The following is a 21,881-nucleotide window of genomic DNA, read 5'->3' as shown; positions in this document are numbered from 1 at the left end:
GCTAAGCTGAGCCTGAAGTCTTTCAAACAGGACGCCAGGTTGAGCCTGAAGTCCTTCAAATACAAGGCCAGGTTGAGCCTGAAGTCCTTCAAACAGGAGGCCAAGTTGAGCCCGAAGTCTTTCAAATACAAGGCCAGGTTGAGTTTGAAGTCCTTCACGCACAAGGCCAGGTTGAGCCTAAAGTCCTTCAAACAGGAGGCTAGGCTGAGCCTGAAATCTTTCAAACAGGAGGCCAGGTTGAGCCTGAAATCCTTCAAATACAAGTTTAAGTCAATCTGAAGTCCTTCAAACAGGAGGCCAAGTTGAGCCCGAAGTCTTTCAAATACAAGGCCAGGTTGAGCCTAAAGTCCTTCACGCACAAGGCCAGGTTGAGCCTGAAGTCCTTCACGTACAAGGCCAGGTTGAGCCTGAAGTCCTTCACGTACAAGGCCAGGTTGAGCCTGAAGTCCTTCACGTACAAGGCCAGGTTGAGCCTGATGTCCTTCACGTACAAGGCCAGGTTAAGTTTGAAGTCCTTCACGTACAAGGCCAGGTTGAGCCTGATGTCCTTCATATACAAGGCCAGGTTGAGCCTGAATCCTTCAAATACAAGTCCAAATCTAGCCTGAAGTCCTACAAATACAAGGCCAGGTTGAGTCTGAAGTCCTTCAAATACAAGTCTAAGTTGAGTCTGAAACCTTTAAATACAAGGCCGGGTTGAGTCTGAAGTCCTTCAAATACAACACTAGGTTGAGTCTGAAGTCCTTTAAAAACAAGTCTAAGACGAGTCTGAAGTCAAATTCCAAACTCGAGTCCCTATCTCTGCTATGAGCATCTAGTCATACCCACAAGGGTAGTTTTACCACTGGTTCTGCTTTTGATGGGATATTGTTGGACAAAAATCTATATATATATCTATATACATTCATCCATTTTCTAACACGCTAAATCCCAAGTGGGGTCGCGAGGGGTGCTAGTGCCTATCTCTCACTGTCAATGGGCGAGAGGCGGGGTCAACCCTGACAGGTCGCCAGTCCATCGCAGAAAATTCCCGCACACACCTAAGGAGAATTTAGAGAAGCCAATTAACGTAACAGTCATGTTTTTGGACTGTGGGAATGAACAAATTAACTCTAAACACCTGCAAAAGATTCCTGAGGCCTTTAAATCCTCCCAGCCTGGTTTATCACTTAAAAACCCAATCATGGATCAGACTGCCGACCTGACTGCCGTCCAGAAGGCCATCATGGCCACCCTCAAGCAAGAGGGTATGACACAGCAAGATATTTCTGAAGGAATAGGGTGTTCCCAGAGTGCTGTATCAAGGCACCTCAGAGGTGCAGAGGGAACAGAAAGTTGAGAGACGCAAGAACCAACACTGTGGATGAGCTAAAGGCTGCTATTGAAGCATCCGGGGCCTCCATAATACCTCAGCAGTGCCACAGGCTGATTGCCTCCATGCCATGCCGCATTGAAGCAGTCATTTCTGCAAAAAGATTCCCAACCAAGTATTGAGTGCATAACAATACATAATTATTTAAAGGTTGACTTTTTTTGTATTAAGAACACTTGTCTTTTATTGGCCGGATGAAATATGCTAATTTTGTGAGATAGGACTTTTGGGTTTTTATGAGCTGTATGCCAAAATCATCCATGTTAACACAATAAAAGACCTGAAATGTTTCATTTAGTGTACAATGAATCCAAATACATGAATGTTCAAGTTTTATCATTACATTATGGAAAATAATGAACTTTATGCTAATATTTTGAGACGGACCTGTGTGTATATGTGTGTGTTTATGTAAATATATATATATATATATATATAAGCAAAAACACCCAATGGACCAGAAGTGTACATTGTTTATTTTACTGTACTGTTAATGCTCTGTCATAGCCACAGAGGAGCCTGAAAAAAATCCCAGCTTTCTGTTGTTTTTATTCATTCTTTCTTTAATTATTTTTAGAAATCATTTAAAAATGGATTTCAGATATAAAACCATATTAAAGCTAACATCTTATCTGAATTTTGGTTAGAAAAAAGCAAAAAGTCTGAATGGCTGCTCTGTGTGTGAGTTCAGGTGGATGAGCAGATGGCTCTGCTGCAGCATGAGAAGATGGATCTGCTGAAGAGGCTGGAGGAGGACCAGGAAGATCTCAATGAGCTGATGAAGAAACACAAAGCTCTCATTGCACAGGTTTTATTTTTTATCAACTGCCCCATTAATAACCTGAAGAGAAATACACCGCTTTAGTCTGACTCTGTCCCCTTCAGTCCTCTAGTGACATATGTCAGATCAGAGACCTACAAGCTGAGCTGGAGGAGGTGAAGAAACAGAGACACACACTCCAAGAAGAGGTAGGATCTGTTTGACAGGCTGAAAATAAACACAGCAGCATGGGCTTTATGATCTGAATGCGCTTCAAATGAGAATTTAATAGCTTTCAGGGTCATTGAACGTACTTAATGTAACAGGATGCTGCAGGTGGAACACAGGATAGGTGTGAGTTGAATTGAAATGCTTTGTTGTCACATTTCCCATGCAGCTTCAGCAGTGTGCATCCAGGGTGCAGTTCCTAGAGTCGTCCACTGTGGGGCGCAGCATAGTCAGTAAACAAGAGGCCCGTGTGTGTGACCTGGAAAATAAATTGGAGTTTCAGAAGGGCCAAGTCAAGAGGTTTGAGGTGAGATCAGATAAAGCTTTTCCAATTCCACTACATAATTATCACCGCTTCTGATACTGTAATCCCTGCGTGACTCTCGCTCGCAGTTTTGGCCTAATTTTCTGTAATCTGCAGGTGCTGGTGCTGCGTTTGAGGGACAGCGTGGTTCGTCTAGGAGAGGAGCTGGAGCAGAGCGCCCAGGCTGAAGCACGAGAGAGGGAGAACGCCCGTTACTTCCAGCAGCGCCTGCAGGAGATGAGGCTGGAGATGGAGGAGCTGAGCCAGAGGGAGCAGGACAGCAGCCGCAGACGCATGGAGCTGGTAATCTGCTCTGACCCCGCACTTAACCTTTACTGTTTGCAAACTTGCACACAGCAGCTTCATTTTTATCAAACCGATCCTTTTTGGGTGTTTGTGTTTAAAAAAAGGTTTATAATCTTTTACATTTTAATAACCTGGAAGACAGAGGTCATGAAATTACAAGTTACTTCTGAGCAGCTGCAGTTATTCCAGAAAAGTATGGAGTGCATTTTGTTCCATTAATGTTGAAAGCCGTAAAACACCTTTGTAAATGCACATTTGAAAAACAAAAGCAATAAAAAATGAAAAAAACTTGTTAAAAAGGGAAGATTTGCAGGGAAACCTTGCTGTTTTGTTAGATTCAATTTACTAACATTTTTATGTTTAAAATTTTATTCTCACAGATTTTCATAGATTTTCAAACTATTTTTTCTTTATTTCTGTTTTTCATAGTGAGTTTTAACTTCTGTGGGGGACTGATCCTTTGACAGCTAGCAGTGGTATCTTTATTAAGTGCAAGTGTTAAAAACCATGCAATTCTCAGTCTATAAAAACAGTTAAAAAGAAACAGATTTAATAGAAAAACATAAAAAATATAAAATGATTTGAAAAAGTAAAGGAGAAAATGGCAAAGAACATCTCAAGTCCATTGACCCGTCCTGCCCTCTCTCCGCTGGCTGGTGCTTGGGCTCCCCGGTGCATTGGTGGAGCTCAGGGTTTGATGGTGGATGCCCAGGCGGGTACTGGTTTATTCCTGGCAGCTGCTTCTCTGGGCCCGATCGGGGCTTATTGTATCTCTTATACTGAATCCGTTGATTGTTTTTTGCGGGGGTAACTTTCTGAAGGACTGGTGTGGACATCCTTGGCACGTTTTAAATCTTTTACAAGAAAAGTTTTTTGGTTAAAATGTTTTCCAAAGTTTAATTTCTTGATTTACCTTTTCAAATTTTCATTAACAGAACATGTTCTTTGCTTGCAACAGTAATGGAACAACATTTACTCAATCGAAAACAGGAATATTTAAATGGAAATTATAGTTTTTTTTATTCTCTTCAATAACAATAACAGCAATTCATTTCTAATGGAAAATATTGCTGAAATTGAGTGGTTATGGGAACAACATGAGATATGAGATGATGGTTTTAAACTCTAGGAAATCTTAAGTCATATTTACCAACAATTTTCATTCACGGCACACCGTTCATTTCTGGAAAGGTATACATATCATAGTTTTCAGCTTTCATTACCAACCTATGACAACATCCAATCTGAGACACTCTGAATATATCTGAGCTGAGACAGTTTATAAGACACTCAATAAAACCTGAGAGAGGCTGAGTGACCAGCTGAGACCTTTAGGTAATGACTTCAGCTGTGTTTTCCCAAACACATCCACCTTCTGGACTGTGGACTGCAACACTTTTGCCTCTCAGATTTAAATAAAGATGATGGCTTATAATGAAAGAAGTAGATGTGTGACAAATTCTTTGCTATTCATTCATTTATATATATAAATAAATAAATAAATAAATAAATAAATAAATAAATAAATAAATAAATAAATAAATAAATAAATAAATGTAAAACTCTTCTTCTCCCACCTTGGGTGGTCTCCCTTGTTTCCTCCAAGCTTGGGTCCTCTACCACCTTGGAGCTTGAGGGTTCTGCACAGCATCTTTGCTGTTCCTAGAACTGCACTCTTCTGGACCGAGATGTCCTCCTCAAGTTTGGGGGTCACTGCCCCGAGGGCCCTAATGACCATGGGTACCACTGATGCTGTGACCTTCTAACCAGTTAGCAACTTAGTGCTAGTAGGTTCCCAATGGGAAATGACATTGGAAACAAGTAGCACTTAATTGGTGACTTAGAAACGACGCTGTCAAGGAACGCTATGGACAGAGGAAACATGCAAGAGGAGGAGACGAAGATGTTGTGGAAGAGGACGCCAGGGCGGCAGAAGCTTGGTTTGGTGTAGAAGGCTTCCAGCCGTACATGTTGGAGCCCTTGCCTCGCAACGCTGCCAGTTCTGTTAGCTCTACGCCTGCCGAAGACACAGACGTCCATCCCCGTGAACACTGGGACGCAACGCAATGGGAAAGGAAATTATTCTGATTTCAACCATTACTGCGACATGTGAAACATGATGCTATGACTGAAAAAAATTAGATTGACAGATGACCGCTGATATATGATTGCTGTACAGGCTGACGTATAACTAACTCGCCTGCATAAGATAATGAAAAAACGCCCACAGTTTTTAAGACAGGATCTTTTTTTTTTTTTATAGAAATTTTCTAAATTTTGGGACAATATCGTCTGAAAAAGAGTACATTTATATACATGTTTAAGCAAGAATGATTTGACATTTAAATATGATTCCCCTATGACTTTAAATCTCTCATCATCTTCAGACTGTCCTGAACTATTTTATGTCCACTTTTTTCTCATGTGTGTCCGACCACAGTGGATTAAGACACGCATACAGCAAACTGAGCCCATCCTTAACCTGAGAAGTACCTTATTACAGGCGGACTGGCAGGAAAAGCCTTCCTTCAGGCGATGACTGAAAGTAAAGTACACCTTGGAGGCAGTTATAGCTCTGCTGTTCTCATTAACAGAAGCAGCAGCTGTTCTATTATCTGGGACATTTGGAAAACATCATTGTCATTACTGAGAGCGTGATCACAGCAGCGCTGATTGCACAAAGAAGAGTGTCTAAGCTTTCACTCGAGAACACTCTTTTTCTTATTTTCAACCCAATTTTTCCTTGTAACGTCACTAGAAGAGATGATCTGAGCTAATCATTAAAAACAAGCACAAGCAAAAATGTCTTTTTGAAACATAAGATGTGTTTGTGAAGGTGGCCACGTTATTTTGGCTCTTAGCTCTAGAAAATACTTCAGCTTTATATGCTGCTTACTTTTTATTAGCTTAGCAAACAGTGAGACAAAGCTACAGCATCCCTTTGTAAATCATCCCTGGGGAGTTACTAAAACGTTCTGCTCTCATGCTCTGGGTTCTCCGACAGCCTGTTTATCTTTCCTAGTCCTAAACCTGAGGAATATGTTTACTTTCCTGATCAATGAAGTATTAAAGTAATTTCAGATTTTCCAATAAAGTGAGAAATGTAACAAAACACAAATGTGATGCTTAATAAAGCAGTATGTGTTCAGACAGCAGTAGCCATTTGCTATAAAATGATTAATGTTCAGTTAGGTAACTCCCGCAAGTTACCACCTTAAGATGGTGGGGTTGTGTGAGTGCCCAAATAATCCTAGGAGCTATGTTGGCCGGGACGTTATGCCCCTGGTAGGGTCTCCCATGGCAAAAGTTCCTAGGTGACGGGTTAGACGAAGAGAAGCTAAGAAGACCTTTATGTCGATATACGTTCCCACCCTCACCTATGGTCATGAGATCTTTGTAATGACTGAAATGAAAAGATCCCGGATACAAGCAGCCAATAAGAGTTCCTTTCACAGGGTGGCTGGGCGCAACCTTCGAGATCAGGTGAGAAGCTCAGTTACCCATGAGGAGCTCGGAGTAGAGTCGTTGCTCCTAAACGTCGAAAGGAGCAGGCTGAGGTGGGCATCTGTTCTGGATGCCTCCTGGTCGCCTCCCTTGGGTGGTCTTCCAGGTGTGTCCTATTGGGAGGAGGCCTTGTGGAAGGCCCAGGACACGCTGGAGGGACTATGTCTCTGAGCTGGCCTGGTGTCGCCTCGGGGTCCCCCCCAGAGCAGCTGGAGGAGGTGTGTGTTGATCGGGAAGTCTGGGAATCTATGCTTAGACTGCTACCTTCGTGAACCTTGCCTTGGATAAAGACGAAGAAAATGGACGGAATGATGTTCAGCTAGGTACTTCATTTGAGCTAAGCTAACGTCGTCTTCAGTGTTTTTTTTATTGAGGCTTGAATGATCACATACACATAGCTGACACAGATATTTACATTTACAATCAGTTTGTAGCTGCTGTAAGTATTTTTATTTTTTATTTCCAGCATTGTGTTTATAAAATAGGTGATGATGGGGATGGATGTTGGATATGGAGCCAGAACTCTGTTCTCTTAGAGAATTCATTTAAATTCAGTTTGTTTCTATACCAACAATTCACAACACATGTCATCTCAAGGCACTTTACAGTTCACCAGATCATCCAGTCAGATTGATAAAAAGTTTCTATCTAAGGCAAACCAGTGATCACATCGACTCATTGAATCGAAGGCAATCCCTCACACTAAGCATGCTTGTAGCGACAGTGGAGAGGAAAAACTCCCTCCTAACAAGAAGAAACCTCCAGCAGAACCAGGTTCAGTTAGACCCATCTGGGAGGCTTACCGGGGGTCAAGGAGACAGAAGCAGACACACCATAAGAAGCAGAGATACAAAAGGTAGCTGTAAACTAGCTCGACAGGCGGCCCAGTCCAGGAAACACACAGCCAGGCAGACGAGCTCTGAGCCAGCTCAGTAACAGACAGAGTAACAGGACTTCTCTGAAAAAGCCTGAAGATGCTTTAATTTTTCCCTTGTTTAAACATCCTCTTACTGTATGCATTCATACAAAACTGTCTAGATTACTGAAAATGTGGAAACTTTCCTCTTCAACTGCTTTGAGATTAGTTCCATCCATCTTACCATCGACCCAAATAGCTTCCCTGCCTCGCTGATAACAAGCACCCCGCGGGATAATGTTGCCACCTCTATGTCTCAAGGTAGAAACCATGTCTTCATGGTGGTTTTCGTATTACATGTGTTTTAGGTGAAAACATTACAGTCTCACCTGACCAGAGCACCTTTTAGAATAAAGAATTAAGAGTCTTCATTGATATGATGTCCCTAAAATGAAAGTTTTCTCACAGATTTTTCAGAGAACTTTCCCTTTATCCGTGTTTGTTTTGTCGCAGACATCGACAAGAATAAAAACTAAATATGGAGCATTTTGCCGCTTTCCTTTAGCAGTTGCTTTCGTTTTTCGAATTCAATTCAATTCTGTTTATTTATATAGCGCCGATTCACAGCACATGTCATCTCAAGGCACTTTACAGTTCACCAGGTCATACTGACAAATGGATTCAAGGTTTTCTATCAAAGGAAAACCAGTTGATTGCATCGACTTATTGACTCGAAGGCAATCCCTCAGGGGGCCAGGCAGACGAGCTCAGAGCCAGCCACCATGTCAGAGGATGAAGAGAGCACATGCAGTTAGTCACAGTCAGAGAAACAGGACAACACTGAAAAACAGGGAAATCTCCAACATTTATAAACTAAGCTGATATTTCTCTTTCTCTCTGGTATTCCACTTCTACTATTCAATGGATTGATTGTTGGACTTCATGTCGCATAGTTGTCCTGACATCAGAATCTGTCCCCCAAGCTTTAGACTTTCTTCCAGAATGCTCTCCTACCTACACTTTCATTGGGTTTTTAGATGGGTAATACTCTATTTAAAGATAATGGATTGAACAGAGCTTTGTGAGACGTTTCAACCTTTTAATGTTGTTTCATCACCTAAACTTACTAAACATTTTCATATCTTTCTCCCTGACCAGTTATGTTGAGTCAAACTTGCTTTATCTTCTATCAAGAGGGTCTTTTTCATACAGTAGTACAATTCCTTTTTAAACTGCAATGTTTGTACTAAAATTTAATTTCTCTCATAATTTGTCGACATTAAGATCTAAAGAGAAGCATCATTTCCTGCTCAGACCCTGTAATTCAGTGAAAGGGTGAAAGTCAGAGTAAACAAATTTGCATATGTAGGGGTTCACCTCAGTGGCTGAAAGTTGGAGGGGATTCTGCTGGGAGTTGCAGGGAAGTGGGCTGCCATTTGACTGGCGTTTGACTGGGAAGGGCCATTTTGAATGGCTGTTACTGTAAGATGAAGCACACAATCTCTTTAACAGTATGCTAAGTTAGAAAAAAATAGTCCATTATTATAAGTTTGTTCCACTGAAGTTTAAACTAACAGTGATAGAGATTTCTGTTTTTAGTTTAATCCAACAATCTGGTGGAAGACTTGCCATCAGAAGATCTGGTGAACAGTGAGTTCTGGCTTCACTCAGAGGAAGGTTAAAACTGGACTCCATGAAGTGGATTAAATCACAAAAGCCTTTCCAATCTACCGTACTTGTTGCTAGCATCTCTTTTCTGTCATCTCACAGAGGTTTTCTATCATCACATTCTCGCCTTTTGAGCACAGTAGAAAAGTTGACGCTTCTCCGCCATGGAGCAAGAATTATTGCTTACTATTTGTGTTGATAATTGGATGTTGAATATGGAGTTTATGGTTCATATTTACAAACAGAACCACATAGAGTTCACTTTGCATCCTTGTCTCCATTAAATAGGGCAAATAATCCCAGATTGGACTATGGATCGATTCATATTTTTGCTCTAGCATGTCTCCGCTACTGTATCACTACTCTTGTGAATATCAGTAAGGCTCAGCTTAAAGGTATAGTGAAGAATTTTCAGGAAGTTTTGAAAAGATCTGCCCTCTCCAAAAAAATGCACATGCACAACCCCTAGACCCGCTCCTGAGAGGGGTCGTCTATTAAAAGCTTGTGAGAGCGTGCACAAGCCCATTTCTCTTAATGCATGCTCTGTTTAAAAGCTGCTGTTTGCATCGCTCATACAAGCTTACCTTCTAAAAGAAGATTTGCTATTTTTCCACTATGTTAGACTCACCACCGGTAAGTGAAAATGACGACGAGCACTTATGTAAAAATAACACCAGAATGATTGACAATTGGAAGGACCACATAATTTAATGATCCACCTGGAAAAAGAACATCCTCCACTACACTATTTAAGATAGAGTGGTGCCCTCTAGTGGACTGTGCCAACATTACAATACTGAAAGTACAGTCATGGCTAAAAGTTTTGAGAATTTGAGAAAGATTCAAATATTAATATTTACAAAGTCTACTGCTTCAGTTTTTATAACGGCAATTTGCTAATACTCCAGAATGTTATAAAGAGTCATCATGTCATGATCGTACAAAGGTTCAGACCCAAATGCAGAAAACCGAACAGGGAGACCAGGGAGAAGGTTTAACATGTTTTATTGAAGAGGTAAAACAGAGAGAGAAGTGTTGCTCTGAACACTGTTCAACCGGAACTGAAAAGTAAGGGGAAGATACAGCGGTTAGTTCAGGCTCAGTGGGGAATTTGACTCGTGAACTTGGAGAAGAGGATTTGGTTGCTGACTCACGTTTCCATAGAAGTTGTTGAATCCTTGACTCCTGTCTGTGCTGTAGTTCCAGTGTTTGTCTGATTCGTTGGAGGGCGGAACAGGGTTTTCCCAGAATGTGGTTGTTAGTAGGTGAACGGAGAAAGTGACTGCCACTCAGATTTCCTTCGGTACTTGAACGGGTCGTAATGGAGATTAATCCCGTTCTCAGTGCGAAGCTCAAACGATCTCTTAGGAAAGTGGATCCAAACCTCCAGTTTGAACCCCAGCTCAGTTTGAAGCTCAGTTGATCCTTCCAGGGAGAGAAGGTCCAAGAAACCCAGTTTGCAGGATGACTTCCTGCCAAGAGGCAAAGACAAAAACAAAGTTAAACTCAGGTTGACAAAAACTCAGTTTGACTCAGCAAAACTCAGCTTGGCTAGAGTACCCAAAAACTGGCAAACACTCTGGCGTCGAGGTAGTGGCAGTCAGCAGCTTAAGACCAGAACCAGGTGCCTCCTGGTTGATGAAGGGAGACAAACACAGAAACACAGACAGAAAAACAGGAGTCCTGACAGATCAGTGTAACAGCAAAAGAAAATGAACTTTATCCCCCAAAACACATTTCAATGTGATTGTAGCCCTGCCTTAAAAGGACCAGCTAACATCGCTTCAGTGATTGCTCCAGATATTACTTTGATGGAACAAATATTTCATCTAATAAACCTATTAATATATCAATGATCTACAGTAGTAACCATTCAAACTTTCCTTGATGGGCCCTTGGCTGGTCCCCTAAGATTCCTTTTCTTAAACATCAATCTTGGTACTAAAATATTATTTCTGTCTATCTATCAATGATCAGAAGTTGATTATTTGTTGATATCACAAGTATAGTGGTATCAGAATAAAGTATGTGCTAAATCCTAACCCATACCACAGGCATTCTGACTTTTCTCTCTTTAGTTTTCTCTGTTTTAGTGTGTCACATAAGATCCCTTTAAAACACATAAGTTTTTTTGTTGGAATGTTGCAAAATGTGAAAAGGTTTCAAGAAGTATGAAATCCTTTGCAAGGCCCTGCATGAAAAGCCCAATGCTCTTACATCAGCTTGTTTTGAAAAGGAGAATTCAGTACAAAACACGCCGCTCAATGCCCAACAAGTCCTATAGAAATCAGAATAACTGAAACAAGTTGTTTACTTCTACCTGTTATTCTGCTGGGGTGAAGCTTTCGAAATTCAACTCGTCTGAAAGATTTTGAGCTCAATGAAAGCGGAGGATGGTTGTTTGTTGAACTGGGCTGTGACGTACAAAGAATATGATTTAATTTTCCAAGAATGCTTCTCGTTCTCATGCTCAACAGATTCGTTGGTGACCTCTGAGGGGAAAAAAGGCTCACTAATTATTCAGTTATTAGTGCAAAGCTATTCTCATGCACAGAGTTGCCCTTTATTAAGGACCTTCCAACTGGCCTTGCACACACACACTGTTGTTTCATGAATAAACATTCATACTCATATATCCTCCTCCTACTTACCCTGCATCGTTCTTTAGCGTCTCTCTCATCCTGCTTTCTCTCTCTGCGACTGTGATTAACTCTCATTGTCTGTTCAAGGTTACGAACACGCACACACTCATATGTGCTCAAGCGTCTCTATGACAACCGCTGCTCCCACACCCATCTCCTCAAAGCCAGCAAAGCTAATAACTTTGAAAGCTTTGAGGCGTTTGCACGTGTGAAAGGTCCCATGTTCGTATGGAGACGTGATGCAAGAGAGAGAGACTGAGGAAAAAATGACACACACATAAAAAGCAAGATGAATTAATCAATCAATCTTGTTTTTCCAGTGTCAGTGAGAGTATGTAACATTTTTTCTAAGATAAACTTGAGTACAGATAGGGTTATGTGGGTATGTGTGAGGACAGTCAGGCTGTGACGGATGAGGTTATGAGAGCTCAGCAGGAAGTAATCTCAGTAGCAGATTGGAAGCCTGGGGTCTCTACAGGTTGCAATGGGAGGGATGCACACAGCTGAGGAGATGAAGGTGAACCGAAGGGCACTGTACCCCTCGCATCCTCACACATCCTTCCAATTCGGTTTGTTTTACAGGAAATGCAGGTGGAGGAACTCTCTGCTGTCAGACAGACTCTACAGGCTGACCTAGAGACATCGATCCGCCGCATCGCTGATCTGCAGGCCGCCCTGGAGGAAGTGGAATCCAGCGATGACAGTGAGACTGAAAGGTAGTTAGCTCCATGCAGGATAGCTCTCATATCACACCAACATGCAGTATCCCTGTGTTTACACTGAACCTTTGACCACTGTGCTTCTAAATGCAGCGTTCAAACTGCTGTGGAGTCTTTTACTCGCAAAAGAGATCTGTAAGGAACTGCTGAGTGGGTTTGAAGTGTTGTATTTGTGCTTCACAGGTTTGCTCATGTGATGCAAATACAGAGTATAACATTGTACTCTGACGAACAGTTGTAGAATGCTCATTATGAAGTCAGAATTCTGCCAAAAGTGTGACCAATTTTTTTTTAAGCAAATGTCCAGTCAGCAAGGAATGATCAATGGATCATTATTTATACCTAAAAGTAATATGTTTGCGGTGATTTAATGAATTTAGCATTAATCAGTAAAAAAAAAAAGAGTTTTCTTCGAGATCATTGAGTCTGGGAGCGGCCATTTTTGCCCAAATATGGTAGCACCTCGCTCCCACCATCTTCCGGCAGTGACGTCACGGTGCGGTAAGCCTAGCGCCATTCTCCCCGCTTTACAAGCTAAATCAATGGGAACTACTAGACACATCTGCAATCAACAACAATTATTGAAGATTTCCAGAGGACTTCACCATGGAAATTCACCAGAGCTCTTACTCTTAATTAAAAACGCTTATCATTTATTGCACAATATGTAATAATTCCGTACTTAAAGTACACACACGTTTGAATTCTCCTTTTAAACTGGCACGTAAACTACTCTCAGGCGCATTTTGAATGTTTGTTGCATTTAAGCTAAATACCATGAGGTACGTCCCCTAATATAGCATACACATGACTGCATGCTCCTACTCCGATTTGTCACTTTGAAAAAGTAGCCAACCTGAGAAAGAAAACCACCTGTGATTGGCTACTTTAAAAAATATTGTGGCTCTTCAAACAGTACTGTTTTCTTCCTAGATGAGACTAGTTATGTTAGCAAAGCATTTGTCAGCTGATGACATAGATAGTTGTTAGATATGACGCCAGAACACCGATTAGCCATAGAGTGCTTTGCTAACATTAGTAGCTAAACCAGGAAGAAAATAGTACTATTTTAAGAGTTAATTTCCCTAAAAGCAGCCAATCACAGGCAGCATATCAGGTTGGTTCCACCCTCACAGAGACCCAAGTTGGCACAAGCTCACGGAAACAGATCCGTACAGCGCGTAGCAGAGAGGCTACAGCCGCTTAAAGAGCAAAGCTAGTGCAGAGAAGGTGTGAGATATATTAAGGGGCTCAAGGTATTGAATCTGCAGGCATAAGACTTTCAAAATATGCTTGGAAAGGTGTTTACGTGGTGTTTTAAAGTCATAGGGAAGCGGCTGTTCCAATCATTTAATTTCCGAATTCTCCCGAGTGGAGCACGACTTTACACGAGTGAATAAAGTGAATGTGATTGGTCGTTTATCAAGGGGGCGGGATTGTTGTGGCGGAAGGTTCGCAATCAAGTTTGGTTGTGGCTGGTTTCTCAAAAGCATCTTGCTAACCAGTTAGCAACTTAGTGCTAGTAGGTTCCCAATGGGAAATTCCATTGGGACCAAGTAGCACTAAATTGGTGACTTAGAAACGACACTGTCAAGGAACGCTATGGACAGAGGAAACATGCAAGAGGAGGAGAGTTTAGTGTCGGAGGCCGTGGATGAGTCTCCTCCATCATCCATTTTTTATTTAGAGGAGGAAAGTGGGACGAAGATGTTGTGGAAGAGGACGCCAGGGCGGCAGACGCTTGGTTTGGTGTAGAAGGCTTACAGCCGTACATGTTTGAGCCCTTGCCTCGCAACGCTGCCAGTTCTGTTAGCTCTACGCCTGCCGAAGACACAGACGTCCATCCCTGTGAACACTGGGACGGAACTCAATGGGAAAGGAAATTATTCTTATTTCAACCGTTGCGTATATTAGCTGCGACATATGAATCAAGATGCTATGACCGAAAAAATGTTATTGACGGATGACTGTTGATTGTGATTGGCTGAATTTAGGTGTGCAAGCTGACGTATAACTAACTGGCCTGCATTAAAAATAACGAGAAAAAAGAGATTTTAAGACACGATTTTAAAAAAAATAGAAATTTTCTAAATTTTGGGAAAATATCATCCGATAAAGAGTTCATTTATATACATGTTTAAGCCAGAATGATTTGACATTTAAATATAACTTCCCTACGACTTTAAATAAAACAAATTTGATGAGTATTTATCATAAATGTGCGCTTTTGAAAGAATTTTGACCTCATAGCTCGTTAGTGAAAAAAAAATTGTTAGAAAGAAAATTCCTGATTTTACAATTCTTTGTGTTTATTCAGTTCAACAGTCACCATAACATTGTACTCACCAGAGATGCTTCTTGGCTGAGGAACAGAAGTATCCAGTTTCTGGTTAAAGCATGGCTTATGTTTTAAAGATGTACATTTTGTGGTCTCTTAAGTAGCTTTAGTTTAATTTTTTTGTTCCCATCAGGAAAGGTTTGGACATGACTGATGTGAAGAGCTAAAAAGCCTTGACTGTTTGGAAAAACCCAGAATTGGCAACAAATTGTCATAGTGGACCTTGACCTCCCCAAACTCTTATTATCTAGAAGCAAACATGTTTCATATTCAGTTTTCAGGTTGCAGATAAAAATACTTATTTAGCACACTTTAAAGGATCCATGACTAGCTAAACATGTGGGCCTAAATATGTTGTAATTTTCCTATAAATTTCAAATTTGATGTTTGTGATATCTAAAATCCCTTTCTATTTTTTCATCCATGTAAGTCTGCAATTTCTTTCACCCGTGAAATGCATACTGGGCAGATTAGGTTTTATTGGACTGGAGACTATAAAGTAAACACAGGAAGGCTAACATTTCCAAAGTTGCTATTTGTCGTATTTGACTGGTGTAAATTTAGACAGTGATACAATGTTTTCACAGTTTCATTAGATATCTGGTGAAACAAATAAATGTAGTCGGCTTTTGATCTACTGTTTACTATAATCAAATCAATCAATCAATCAATTTCTTTATTGTCAACTACAATTTGCATTGTAATCGAGATTTCTGTTTCAGTACAAACGTTACATCACATACATTGGAGCGGGGTGGGGGGGCCCAACATTATGACCCAAACTCAGTTGTTTTTTTTATGGATTATACTCTAGGAGCCTTTTAAAAACACTCCCCGCTGCAAATGTCAAAATAAAGGTTTTCCATTTACACTTTAATATTGTATCTTTTGACCTACTAACAGGCAAAAAGTGTGATTTGACTATTGCAAATTGATTCTAAATACTTGCTGTGTCAGACCCTTTCTTTAACACACAACCCTGCTAGACTTTCAAAGTAAGACTCCAGGGATCTAAAAAATAAAAGCTTCTTTAACACACTGATTCATTGCAGCATTTGACTCAACATTATGACCCAAACTCAGCCTGTTTTTATAAATTAGACTCTTTTATTGTTTTCAAAATGCAGCCCACTGCAATTTTCAAAATAAAAGTCTACCATTGCCACTGCCATAAAGCATTTTTTAAGATAATAACAGGGGAATAGACTGATTTAACAAATGAAAATAGTTTCTGTATCACTGCTGGGCGTGACCTTTTCCTTAATACGCAACCCTACTAGACTTTCATAATAAGACACCACAGACCCTACAAAATAAAAGCCTCTTCATTATTCACACTAATTCATTGCGGAATGAGGCTCATTGTTTTGACCCCAACTCAACCAGTTTCTTGAAATTAGACGACCAAGGCACACTTGAGTGCAACTTTCTAAATAAAGCACTTCTATTTCCTCTGTAATAAAGCATAGACTAATCTAAAAATAAGGAAAAACAGAGATTCAACAATTGTAAATCAATTCCATGTCTCTCCAGAGGCTGACTCTATGCTAAAGACACAGCCCTGCTAGGCCTTCAAAATAAAACAACAGGTCCTCTACAAAATAACAGCCTATAATATTTACTCAGCAATTTATTGCACTATAGGGATTACCGTAACTACGACCATGTCTGGTGACACCAGTCACCAGTAGGTGTGACGTCAGCTGCAACTAGCTGTTGCGACATCAGTCGTCCCCTAGGTGTGTCAATGCTAGTGCCAACAGGTGTTGTGAGGCCAGTCCCCAGTAGGTGAGGCGACGAGAGTCATCACTCACTATGCTGATGCTAGTTGCCATCAACCATGAACAAGCAATTTGCCACCTGGTATGGTCATATATGCCAATGTATGGTGAACTCAACTAACCCCATTAAGCCTTTAGTGCCAGTCCAAATATTACAAACATACGTATATGAACCAAGTGGCAGGCACCTCAAAAATTTCCTTGGGGAAGTTTTCCAACATCTTCAACACTTTAGGTCATAAAGAGTAACAGCATAGTTACTTTGGCCAGTAATAAGTTAATTTCACTGAGCAGTAACTGACTAACTAAAACTATATTCTTTCCAAACACTGGTATTCATACCATTTACTTAAGCCAGAGGTCCTTTTGAATCTGAACCAAGTTTAGCTCAGCTGTCTTTTGGCAGTTTTAACAATTCTTAGTAAAACATGTGGAGGGCGGCATCTCTCCTGCAATTTTCAGACCTCTCTTGAAATGTTCAGTCCGATCCAAGTCTTAGTTCTGATAAACCACATTGAGATCTTTGCTCTGTGTTTTGGATTGTTGCGCCAGCCTGAAGTCTGAAGCGCTCTGGAGTAGGTTTCCATCTTAGAGAGGAAATACAGTAGATCCATATGATCATGACCCAGATTATTTCCTGAGGAAGATTAATCCTCAAAGTCTGCAGAACTTCTGCATATAACTTAAAATGAACAGACTTTAACACAGCTGTTCAGTGTTAATCTTTTGTTAATTAAAAATGAAATGGAATAAACAAGAGACCATATCTCCTGTCATATTTATCATTTTCAGTTTTTTTGTGTTACAAAGCTTCATCCTGTTTCTCAGCAGACAGCGTGCCGGTCAGACCACCTCTGCTGCACATCTGAGGAAAAGTTTAGACACTCATGGCTATGTCAATAGCAGAAACTGGCCTAAAATACACATTCATCCCCTAAGAATGCAGATGTAGCAAATGCAGCTATTAACATCTTAGCCATTTAAAAAGCTTCAAAACCTCTAAAAATCACAGAGCCATTGAGAGCAATCATCCCCTCCTACACCAAACTAGCAGCATTACTTCAGGAGCTCATCAGTGGGCCATCCAGGAGGTCTCAAGTAAACCAAGCACATCATAAACAAAGCCTTGCTAAAAAAAAAACATCAGTTGCTTCAGTTAAAGTCCATGATAATGATTTAACAAAAAGACACCCACAGGGGAACATATGTCATCAGCAGGACCATCTCGCAGTAAAAAAAACATCTCAACACAGAAGGTTTTGGTACAATCAAAGGCTGTATTTCAATCCCCTCAATGCTCAAGAACGTGTCTGATACGTTACGCTTCAAACTTGGAAACAGAGTCCAGTGGATTGTTTTTAACTTTTTGGAACAACTAGTGGAGTCCTAACTATAAACCAACACCGTCCTGTAGTGAACTCATCTTTAGTTGTTTAGTTGCAGTCATGTCTTGTTACCAGCTGTAACATGCTTGCATGTGTGTTGCTGCTGATGATGCTTGGCTGCTTGCTCTACAAGGTGAAGGGAGATCCTGTCTGTTAAGATGTCCTTCTTCATCCTACAGTGACTCTGTGTCCAGTGTTGGTTCTGTTGGCTCCAAGGATGTTGGGGAGGGCAATCGGTCCCGTAGAGGTGGTTCTCCCTACAGCAGCCAAGATGGCCGTCAGTCTGTCACTGATACCATGAGCACCTACAGCTTTCGGTAAGTTTCTTATTTTCTTTTAACTTTAAATGGATTCATGACTAGTTGAGCATGTTGGCCTAAACATGTTGTTATTTTCCTATTAACTTAAAAATGGTAATTTGTTATATGTCAAAACTCATAATTACTTAAAGCCATTTTGTCGCCGGTGCAATGCATGCAGGGTGGATGGTGTTGTTAGGTCTTAACCTCTTACACCCTAAGGGGTATAAATAAATTTCTGCCTGACAAAAACACACAAAAGTAAATCACTTATAGCCTCACAGCTATTAGATTTAAGAAGAAACTTTTGGTCCCTCTGTAAAGGTAAGATGTCATAGAATGGTTTTCTGGTGTCAGCACCATTGTAGCTTTGACCCTGCCTGAAATATTAGGGACCAAATACAAAATATTTTGCATTTTTTGAACCTCGCCAAAATTTTCTTTGAAATAAACATTGCAAAACACTACCAAAATATTATTTACAAAAAAGTAGTACAGACGTTTAAATCTAAATGTTGTGTAAAAATATACCAAATTTGGACTCAATCAGATGAATCATATTTATTTTAGAATGGTATTAGTGAGAAATTTCTTAGGCGGAGGGGCCATTTTGGCACATTTATCCAAAAATGTCACCAAACTGTGCCAAATGTGTTTTTTACATCAATACTGGGGGTTTGTTAAAATTACGAGGTCACGTAGCAGCTGGACCCACCGGTGGGTCCGTAGGGTTCTAGGGGTTAATGAACTGAAACCCACAGAGTAAACACAGGAAGGATAAAATTACAAGTTAAAGTTGTTTTTATTGTTTTATCTTTGAAAGGGTGTAAATTTAGACAATCATACATTGCGATGCAGTTTTCATTAGCACATGAGATATCTATTTAAACAGACAAACATGATTGACTTGTGATCTACTGTTAATCATCAGTACTTTATAGAAATACCTAATACATTTTTTATCCATTTAATGTATCCAGGTTGCACAGTAATTATTAGTTATTTTAAGTACATGTTATTACATCATGTTCTACTCACCCATTTGAGTTTTGTGTCATTTGGAGCTGTTCTGAAGATATTCGGTTTAGTTATATCCAAGTAACGTCTTCTTATGGGCAATGAGTTGAAGCCACAAACTGTTCATAACTTATTCTTAATGGCACGCCAGCATTCATAGTATGTAGTGCAACGATTGAAAAAAAAAATCTTACAGTGTATGCCCGGCTTTAGCGGGAGAAGATGATGGATGGAGGGATGGCTTTTTAAAAGAAAATAGCTTAAAGTGCTCAAAGTTCTGAACACTGGACTGCTTTCTTCAGTTTTCTTTCACTACTGGCAGCAGAGAAGCTCACTGTAGTTATCAATAATATTCATCCCTGCTTTACAGAAGGATAGAGAGGAGCGCACACGGTTGGTTTTTAAAAATAAAATAAAATTTAACAAAAGGTCTGGCTGCTTTTATTTTGAAGTGACGATGCCCCACGATCGCCTACATGTAGTGGAAAACCTGACTTTTTCTGTTTGCATGTTTGTTTTTCTTATTGTGATGTTCTGTTTATATTTATCTATTTCTCTTGTAGCGGTACTTTGTGCAGTAAGAGCTGTTGCACTACTGGGCTATAACAATAAATTTGACCTTGACCTTAAAAAACACGTATGGGTAAACAGCTGAAAAAACTTTATCATATTTTAACCTGTCTTCTGGATGATTCTGACTTAATGATCAGGTCTTTTTTAAATCCTCCTCACCGCAATCCTAATCTTTAGCTCCGTCCACAGATTCACCAATAGATTCATGTCTGGAATCCTAAAGGGCTGCAACAAAACATTAATATTACCACAAATCAATAGAAAGATTGATGAAGTGGAAACAGCTTTAGACCTGAATCTGAAGTGACTCATTTTGGGCTTTACTAACCAAAGCTACTGTGTCTTTCTGTGTTTACCTACAAATAAGCAGTACGCGTTAATATTTTCTTATATGTCATAATGGATTGTTGTTCAAATAGGTCTCCTTTGCATTTTAATAAGAAGAGAAAGGCTCAGAAGTAACCAGTGTTATTTTCCCTGAGGTGTTTAAAAATAAAGTCAGGAGCAGGAACAGAGGATTAAAAGCTTTTTGGGGATTGCTGTCCATGGAGGAATGGCTACCTTTCATTTGGGCTGTTAGTTTTAAACATGTCTATACAGACTTAACCTCACTGTTACGGCTGCTCATAGCTAGAGCTCTTGGAAAATAAAGGAATGGAATGAGATCAGCTACGGTTGTATGGAGTTATTGTTGCAAACAAATAACTCCTTTTGTGAAGAGAAATTCATACATTTTATTCCAAACAACTTTTAAACTCTTCTTATTAAAAAGAAAAAATAAGTTATCAGAGTAACTTCTCATTTTTCTGAGTTTGTTTTTTTTTCTCAAATTATGTAACTTTTTTCCCCAATTTTGTTGTTTTTCATTTCTCTTTGTCATATTATTGGTTTTATAAATTTCATTTATTTATTTATTTTTTTTCAAATTTCATTTTATAGATCACATTTTTTTCCTATTTGGGGCGGGCTTTCCCCTGGACTGAGTCTAGAAGACACATTTCTATTGCTCCGCTGGACATTTTAACTGGTGTTGTGCAATTTTTCCGGAAGATTCTGAATATATGAAATAACTAGAACTGGGAGTTATAGCTAATTAATAGATCATTCAAATCAAGGGTTAAACCAATTAATGATTATTAGTTAATTTATTATAACTTTCATTTTGCTTAATCACCAGGGGTGTTAGTCTTTTACATAAAAGGTTGGACTTCTGGATTAGCTGTTTAAAATCCAGTTGCCTTCACTAATTTAGTAACTCAGAATATTTCGATCAGCAGTTCACTCTGTTCATTCAGATGTTCCTCAAAATTAGGGTGTATCTGACCTGACTGATTAATTATTCACTGCATAAATAAGCAAAAAAGACCACGGTTTACTAGCTTTACTAGCTAATAATCACACATTGTTATTGTATCACTAAACACTGATGTAAATAGATACAAGTAAATAAAAGCAAATAGAAAGGGGAAAGGGGTTTTAAGAGTCCGTTCAAAAGTCTCTGAGGAATGTTTAAGTCTTAACGCTTATTGCACTTATGTGTCCTTTTAAAATAGCTGCAGTTAAGTGAGAATAAACACAGATGTAGAGAGACTAAATGCAATCAAAACCAAGTTTCAATCAGTTTTACTGTGAGAAATGAACAATGACTCAGGAATGCATTAATATATAGTAGGGCTGTCAAAATTAACGCGTTAACGCAAGATGATTAATTTCTGGAATTAACGCAATATTTTTTTTAACGCGTTAACGCAGTCCCGCCCTGTTTTACCCACAATTCAATTGTCCGGCATGAGCTAGAAAGAGGAATCAGAAGAACCCGTTGGCCCGCTGGATGGACAGTTCGAGTATAAAAAAAAAACGAAGACGGGACAATAAATAAGCATGTTGTGGTTTGGACTTTTCATTTCACCGAAGCGCCTCGAGCCTTAAGTATCATCTTAATGCCAAGCATTCATTTGTTGGGGCTTCAACTTCAGCTGTTAGGACAGAGACCACCCTCACCGAACGCAGGGCATTAAGTAACGGTCCGCTTTACATTCAGAAAATATAAACCAGTTAGTTTGCCTTAACAACTGGCTAAAAGATGAATAAATAATAGGTAAAATGACCTCATGTAATTGTTTAAAAGT

The 21,881-nt window shown here is 39.8% G+C and overlaps 1 protein-coding gene across 1 annotated transcript in view; it reads left to right on the top strand.

Moving 5' to 3' along the window:
* Window positions 1-2,459: 2,459 nt before the first annotated feature.
* Window positions 2,460-21,881, top strand: part of LOC107102241 (unconventional myosin-XVIIIb-like) — a 24,172-nt gene continuing 4,750 nt past the window's right edge. Inside the window, exons 1-6 of the mRNA XM_015401455.1 lie at window positions 2,460-2,486; window positions 2,530-2,667; window positions 2,782-2,967; window positions 12,223-12,356; window positions 12,453-12,494; window positions 18,043-18,180. Of these exons, the coding sequence (XP_015256941.1) occupies window positions 2,460-2,486; window positions 2,530-2,667; window positions 2,782-2,967; window positions 12,223-12,356; window positions 12,453-12,494; window positions 18,043-18,180 (665 nt within the window). The remainder of the gene's footprint in view (window positions 2,487-2,529; window positions 2,668-2,781; window positions 2,968-12,222; window positions 12,357-12,452; window positions 12,495-18,042; window positions 18,181-21,881) is intronic.

This window comes from Cyprinodon variegatus, unplaced genomic scaffold (assembly GCF_000732505.1).
Source record: "Cyprinodon variegatus isolate N-32 unplaced genomic scaffold, C_variegatus-1.0 Scaffold1222, whole genome shotgun sequence".
Taxonomy (NCBI): domain Eukaryota; kingdom Metazoa; phylum Chordata; class Actinopteri; order Cyprinodontiformes; family Cyprinodontidae; genus Cyprinodon; species Cyprinodon variegatus.
Note: the sequence above shows the minus strand (reverse complement) of the source record. Positions and strands in the feature narration are given on the sequence as shown.